Genomic DNA, 8,074 nt, shown 5'->3' on the forward strand with positions numbered 1-8,074 from the left:
ACTTTGTAAAACATCACCATTGTAAACCATTCACCGCAGGTTTTTTGTTCAACTTTGACCTAACGTACAGGACACTGGGCACCAACATTTCACGACCTTCTGCCTTTTGTAGCAACGTCCCCAGATCTCAGCAATGTCCCCAGATCTCAGCAATGTCCCCAGATCTCAGCAACGTCCCCAGATCTCAGCAATGTCCCCAGATCTCAGCAACGTCCCCAGATCTCAGCAATGTCCCCAAATCTCAGCAATGTCCCCAGATCTCAGCAACGTCCCCAGATCTCAGCAACGTCCCCGATTAGTGCAAAGTCCTCATAACTGCTAGAAACCCAAGTAGTAATAAAGTTTAAATGATCCTGTTCAGTTTGACAACATGATTCAAACACATCCCGGCCTGAGGGCTTGACAGTCACAATGTCTTAACCAATCATACGCAGGCCCGTATCTGTAATGAGAGGAAACAGCAGGTGTCCTAACTGCGTTACCTGGGTTTACGTCGAGAGCAACCCAACAAGGAACAAGTAAACCACAAGTTCATTTAGTTCCCATGATGCCATAAAGCTGAAACCTGGTCACCGTCATCAGCTGTACAGCCAGTGACATGTCCATGCTTCCTTGTGTTTTTTCCAACATTATATCATGGCATTATTATGACTATATTGAAATTATAAAATGGATAGGGAGTTAATAACAGAAGTGTTCTGCTTTGCAGTTCTACAACTAATTTTTGTCTAATGTATTTCTGTGAGCTCTTCCTTGTTCGTAATGCTACAGTATGACATGTGCATGTTCAGAAGGCCTAGGACCTCTCAAACCACCAACAACCAGCCACAGGGGGAACTCCTGGAAAACTTCACCAGCCTAGGCGTTATGAAGCACCGAGTTCTCTAGAGTGAAGTCGTACTGGAAACTAGTCAGGTTGTAGTTCATGTCCCGGGACAGCAGCACATCAGGAAATAGGGGGCGCCCTGCCTGCATGGCCAGGACATGGGGAGCCAGAGTGAAGGGGACGTCCCCGAGGAGGTCTGGCAGAGTTGAAGCAGCTTCCACGGCCGGGGGCCCTGCTGCTGGCGCGCCGGTGGGGTAAGCTGCAGGGGGCTTTGTGTCGGTGGGTGCAGCTGGAGCTGTACAGGAGGACTGGGGGGAAAAGCAGACCGAGTTAGAGTCAGTGTGCAGTAATTTATATTACTTTTAAATACACATTGTTTCTTTTCCCGGTGGTTTTCTATCCCACGAGCAGCAGGGCAACAGTTTTAGGATCAAACGAATACACCTTACTATCTTCTTTTGCCTTTTTAAAAAGCAAATTCCAAATATTTCATACCCTTCTTATAAGATCTTCCTGGAGCTGATAAAACACCATCCACAATTGGTTTTTCGCAGCTGAGAGTAGCACATTAACTGCCTTTGTGCAATGCATTGTGGGTCAATAGTAGGGCTGGGCGATGTGGAGAAAATCAAATATCACGATATTCTTGACCAAGTACCTCGATGACGAAATTGTAGGGTTGACTATTGGTGCTGTAACAAAATGTTATTTACACAATGAGATTTTTTGATAAATCTTCTCCAGAAATGATTTAATGACTTAAGTGGGCGGAAAAGAGTTAGCCTGCAGCTAGAAATGAAGCTAGCTAGCTAGCGTCTGTAACGTTAATCAGATAGTCTTGTGGCTCTCAGAGTGCACGTGGGACTGCTGGCATTGGTTGAATTTGAGTGAATTGCCGCAATCACGACAAAAGGTCCAAGATCTTTAAGTTCAGCTTATGAAAAATGGGGTCAAAAACAAAAGTGTTGCGTTTATAATTTGGTTCAGTGTAGTTTGTTGAGTCCAACGTGTTTTTTATTGCGTTATAAAGACATAGGCAGTCCCTCGGGATAATTAGCAGAGCTCTAGACATGTAGTTTTGTTCAGTGTGGTTATGACTACACAAGATTCCCTGGAATGTTATTTTTGGCCTCCGTCATGATTTGTGTGCAGCGCTGCACTAACATGCACATCGCCAACATGCTGTTCCTGATTAGTGCAGTTTGCCAAAAACAAAGCTTTAATGCTGTCAAGAACAGAGAGGCTGCTGGTAAATCCCAGTGGACAGTCTGCATCGTTGCTTTGATGATGCACGCCAAAGTGGTTTCCCATTGGTACTGTATGTATGTAAAATGTTGTTTAATCAACTCTTGAGTCTTGTAAGTACCGTAGATTGTACAGTACATTGCACTGTACTTGGAGGAGTCGATGTTGAAATGTGTATTTTCTTCATTACAGTAGATAAGTCATTATCAGATGGAATAAAAGTGCAGAAATGTAGTAGTAAGTTAGCCACTTTTTGCTTTTGTATATAATATCTAGCACAATGAGTTGAGTGCTTTTAGCAAGATTAATTATTAAGCTGCAAACTAATAGTGAAATGCCAAATCAGTAACTAAAATAACTACATATCTCAAGGCTCGGTCACAACAAACCAAAATCAGTTGAATTCAGTGGAACTGCCAATCTGTCAGTGCATTTGCTCATGAAGGAAGTCTGCACTCTCTTCCCCAAAGGTTCAGCTCTGGGAAGCTGACGTGCAGACGTGTACTAACAGTCGTGGCGTTGCTGAGGCTTTGAGGGACTTTACATACGCCTGCTCTGCCAAATGAGAAGCAACGCCAACAGAGCTTTTTTTTCTTTGTAGGCACTGTGTCATAAACAAAACTATCCTTAGCCACAGCACGACCCACAGTCATACCATCACCAAGTTTCCAGCATTTTAATTGTATTATTGTTAGGCCTGCTGTTGCTAGGTAGCTCTGTGCCTCTGCTCCCCCCCCCCCTCTGTCTGTCCTTAATTACAGGAGTGAAGCCTGGTGTGGAGGGGTCAGGGTTCCAGCTGTAGATCATCTACACTAATCCCTCTTTCTTCAAATACCTCCCACTCTTTGTCAGATCATCGTCAAGACGACCACGTTAGTATCGCTGTCGCGACTGTTTGTATTTAGCGGTTGATCGCTCTGATTTGTTCTCTTTTTGCCACAGTTGTGTGAACCCGACTCCTGCTGCCCCCTTACTCCTGCCATCCACCCTTCCTGCTCTCTACACTGAATCTCAGGACTATTGGACACGGACACTTGGACATTTTGGAATCCGTCCCGCTCTGTCTCCAGGATTTGAAATCCATTGGATTTGGACTTTGCTTTTTCCCCTGTTGCGTTCCTAAACTTTGACTTGCAATAAATCTGTTAAACTTTCATTTGGCTCTGCGTTGTTGTCTGCCCTAGGGTTCAACTTTAGTTTCACACGTAACAATTAGAATAGAAAAGTTGGATGGGTAGTGTTGCTTACTTAATTGGACATACAGAATTTGAAACTATCGCTTCCAGAACTGACAAAATTAGACAACCAAACATCAAAAATCCTGTCCTGATGATGCTAAATTGTCCAACTTCTGGTGTTTTCCCACTGCGTGGTACCTGCTCGCCTTGGTGAACAGTGGCTTGCCTGAGTTTACACGCCCATGCTAAAGTTGATAAGTAGTATAGTAAGTATACCCCCCCATGTTAAAATACAGGGGCATAAGTAAACACCCCCCCCCCATGTTAAAATACAGGGGGCATAAGTAAACACCCCCCCATGTTAAAATACAGGGGCATAAGTATACACCCCCCTATGTTAAATTCCCATAGAGGCAGATTTTCATTTTTAAAGGCCAGTTATTACATGGATCCAGGATACTATGCATCCTGATAAAGTTCCCTTGGCTTTTGGAATTAAAATAGCCCCCCCCCCCACACACACACACACATACATCATTAAATACCCTTCACCATACATAGAGATAGGCATGGTGTTATTTCAGTCTGCTTAGTAGCTGGTTTGATTTGCATTGAGAGATGATTTTACAGAAAGTTCCCCATGCCGATCTCTATTTATGGTGTGGTATGTGATTATGGGGGGGAAATAACTGGCCTTTAAAAATAAAAATGTGCCTGCCTCTATGTGAATTTAACATGGGGGGTGTCTATACTTCTGCCCCCTGTATTGTAACATAGGGGGGTGTATACTTACTGTATTTTAAGGAAGAACAACATATTGTTCCTTCACAAAGAAAATTGGTGTCTTTAAAAGGTTGGATTTTCCTCAATCTTTTAAAAAAAAGCCATTCAAATAAATTTCCAAAAGATGTTTTGTTATTCCTCTTTTAATCAACTTTAACCTGGGTGTGTAAACTTTCTCAAGCCACTGTATTTGCAGGAAAGCCTCATGAAGTAGAGCAGATTTTCCTAACCCTAACCCTACGCTGATTGGTTAGAGGAAAACAGAGTTGTTTTCTACCTCTTAACCTTTGAAGAGACAGATGTTCTTATACATGCTGCTTTCATTAAGCTGGGTGCTTGGTGAGTTAGCATTTCACAAAACGTTTCCTTTTAAATAGCGACATCAGTCTTTTCTTGCAGCATGTGCTGCCTTCTGAGTAGAGGGGGCCTGACTACAAAACGTCCTCCAGAGTGGCCGATTCTGTTCTCTAGCATGTAATTACGGGCAAATGTTCGACTAAATGCAGAGAAGATGTGACAGGAAATGAGGCAGAGGTTTCCTTTGGGACTGGAGCACAGGGAGGGTGGAGCAACAGACTCTTGTTTTCTGTAATGAACCCAAACACAGTGATTATTTTTTATAAAACCAAAGTATGAAATAAACACTCTGGAATGCCTGTGATTCTGGGAAGCATTTCGGTATCTCAACTGTACGGCTGCAATTAGTTGTACAGAGTTTCTGCAGGTTTCCCCAAGTCAAATGTAAGACTTTTAAGACCATTTTGAATGAAATTTAAGACCTTGAATGAAATGAATGAATGAATGAAATTTAAGACTCATTTGTAGTCATAATACAGCGAAACTGGACTGGCAAAAGCAAGAACTACAACACCACGGAATAAAAAAGCATTAGAGGTAGTGTTGCAAGGACATAGGAAAATGAAGACCTGTTTAAAATTATAAAACCCTTTTTGTAGTGATTAATGGAGTGTTTCAGCTCCACGTGATTTGTATGAAGTGTTCTTTGGGTGTTGTTGACGCCGGGCTGGTGTGTCAGCAGTTTTCCCGTTAACCAGCGGAATATTGGGACATTGGCAGGACTCAGTATTGCATCACCCGTGTGTGTGACACAGACAAAAGCAGGGACTCGCACTACTACTACTACTATTAGGTTCCCAGGGAACCTTTATCATCCAATAACAGGGTTGTCACGATTTGATTTTCAATTTAAGGTCACATCTCGATTCCATCAAGAAAAAAAGTCCACAGGGACGGCAATGCCACGATAAGAGCCACTAGAGGGCAGAAGGGTACTCTACAAAAAAACAGTTTCCGGTGGGTCAATGTGCAAAACTTTATATATACTGTATATATGTATATCGTTTTATGATTCATGAGGAGATTCCGTTTTACTGCACTTTTTTGAAGTCTTAATGTGTCAACTCTCACTGCTTCTTGCTGTGTCATTACATGGCGTTAGTAGTTTTAAGGAGTACAAGTTGGCAGGCTATAAACAATCAGGGGAGTGCAAGGACGGGTGGTATTTGGGATCTTATACAGTGGGCCCGTCTGGGCCAAAATGCATGCGTAAGTATGTGTGTGCGTATGTGTGTGTGTGTGTGTGTGTGTGTGGACTATGTAGGCTGTGGAGTGAGGTTACAGTGCATCCTGTTGCACCATGTGATTAAAACTGGAGGCATTAGCCAGTCACTAACTGTGAGACATGTGGTCCCTCCAGGATGCCATATGGACCAAATGTGTGTGCACACACATCGCTGTCCCCAAAAATGTCCTTCATCATAAACTGAGCAATTAAAAAGCAATAAGGCCCATACATGTATGTGACAACAATCAGAAGGCCAGCAGAGCTCTTTGGAGTCCTCTGACCCGGCTCAGTTTTAAATGGCGGCATGGTGAATGGTAGTAGCCCATACTGGCACGCTGACTCAGCCTGGGCCCCCAGTACCTGTCAACATCACAGCAGTGGAGTTCTGTATGAGCCATGCAGGACAAGGCCAGCTGGGATGCTCACAGCTTCTGGTCCCAAAGCTGAATCCTTCCGTTTATGCAAAAAAAACATGGCTTCTTCATGTCTTCCTTTCGTTGCTCCAGTTATTGAGTTCCACACTGCTGATTCCAATGCTTATATCATGAACTGAAAACCTCAGCAAGCTCACCCCTGTTGGCTGCACTATGACGTTTGTTGACGGCTGTGCGATGTTCATGCTCTGCATCTTCCTCCTCTGTTCTTCAACGGTCTCTCCTGCACAAGAAATGTGGCAGACAGAAGGTTAAACAACACTTTTAGCAGAGAAACATGCTAGCATGACTGTAACACATGACACAAGAGATTTTGTGCTGAGAATTTTTTACAACATGCTTTTCCTTCAGCACAATGCAGGTCGAGGTGGGGGATTATTTGTGTTCTAGGTGCTTTCCTGATCACATTAGGGATTTAAAAAATAAAGCATTAGGCCTGCTGAGACTGAGCAAACAATTAGGTATCCTGAGCTGAAGTGTATGCTAGAGGACCGCGATGGGATTGGGATCCTGCGGGGTCTAACACAAACATCGCGGGAGGGGATGGTTTTAACCAAGGGGGTAAGCAAGCATCCGGAAAGTGTACCTCCTGTTGGGAGATTCTGAGGCTAACATGCCATCACCTTCCGCTAGCATTGACTCCCATTCATGTCGGCGCCACTTTGACAGCGAATAGCTTTACATCCGAAGCGTTTAAAGACTCTAGTTGTCCATTTTTTATTTCTAAAGAAACACATCAATGTATAAAAGGCTCCCTCACCTTGTAGCTCACGTTATAGCTCCGTAACAGACGTTTTTATAAACAATAGTCTAACTATTGTGTCATAACCACGCAACTTTCTGTCGCACAGTAGATAAATTACAGTATAGTCATGACAAGCTCGCAGGCAATTGGGGGGGACGCGGACACTTTTGGGGTTTAAATCAGGCTTGTGCTCATAATTCCAGTTAATGTGTCTGGCCGGGCCGAGGTCAGGCTCAGTGGGATGAGAAGATGAATGGGAGCAGAGAGTGAAAACAGTAAAGCTCTTATCTTCCTCTTCCTCTCCAGGGCCAAACTGACTTGAAATCAGACTGGAATCCTTCCGACTGATGTCACCCTCTCTGATCTCAGCTGTGTGTCTCCACATAAGCTCCCATACAAAAGAGGAGTGCTGCCCTGGGGGGTTCAAGCAGCCCCAAAGCCCCCGCTGTGTGCGCATCGACCCCATCTACAATCATCTGATTAATCAGCCCGCATCATCTTTCTCAACAAGATGTCTGTCCAGATGGCGACACGCAAGACATCATTATAAATCATACTAAACATAACTGAGCCAGATGAACAATGTCGTAATCTTATGTTGCCCACAAAGAATTACATTAGCATTAGCTACTTGTCCACAGCACCTTTCAGCACAGAAGAACCCCGGCCCCCGGACTGTCTTCTTCGTTCCGTCCGACTGTGCAATATTATTGTTATACTGTTACTGATATATAATACCTCATAGGACACTGGAATCTGTGCAATTTCATTTCATACAGTGCAATATTTAATACATTAACCTTTCCATTACTGTGCAATACTTATTTACTTAATATTAGTACTTAATCATTTCATTCCATCACTGTGCAATATTATTTATTGAGTGTTAACCCTTATCTATGTTTATTCAAGCTGATTTATATATGTATACTCGACAGTCACTACACTTTATATCTTTGACTTTATATTTTTGATATTTTATACTGTAATATTCTTATATTTTTTTGTGTCAACGCTGCAAAGGGATTGCTTTAATCTCGTTGCACAAGTACCGTGTACTTGTGTATAATGACAATAAAGGCATTCTATTCTATTCTATTCTATTCTATTCTATTTATAGTAGGCTAACCTTGGTTGGCTTGGTCGATCAATATTGAAATCAATCAAGATCAAATAAGGTCTCTGTTGTATCACTGTGTTGCAAAGTGGCATCTAAGCAATGACAAAAAAGTTGTATTATGTTTACTGAGTATAACTCTCCTCCAACGCGCGCGCCCC

The 8,074-nt window shown here is 43.0% G+C and overlaps 1 protein-coding gene across 3 annotated transcripts in view; it reads right to left on the reverse strand.

Moving 5' to 3' along the window:
* Nucleotides 1-262: 262 nt before the first annotated feature.
* LOC116693469 (UBAP1-MVB12-associated (UMA)-domain containing protein 1) overlaps nucleotides 263-8,074 on the reverse strand; it is a 10,696-nt gene continuing 2,884 nt past the window's right edge. For all 3 annotated transcript variants that reach the window (XM_032522471.1, XM_032522469.1, XM_032522470.1), the window contains exons 3-4: nucleotides 6,189-6,274; nucleotides 263-1,134 (exon numbers count right to left, since the gene is read on the reverse strand). In XM_032522471.1, the coding sequence (XP_032378362.1) occupies nucleotides 859-1,134; nucleotides 6,189-6,274 (362 nt within the window). In that variant the 3' untranslated portion in view covers nucleotides 263-858. The remainder of the gene's footprint in view (nucleotides 1,135-6,188; nucleotides 6,275-8,074) is intronic.

Source organism: Etheostoma spectabile, chromosome 8 (genome assembly GCF_008692095.1).
Source record: "Etheostoma spectabile isolate EspeVRDwgs_2016 chromosome 8, UIUC_Espe_1.0, whole genome shotgun sequence".
NCBI classification, from domain to species: Eukaryota; Metazoa; Chordata; class Actinopteri; order Perciformes; family Percidae; genus Etheostoma; species Etheostoma spectabile.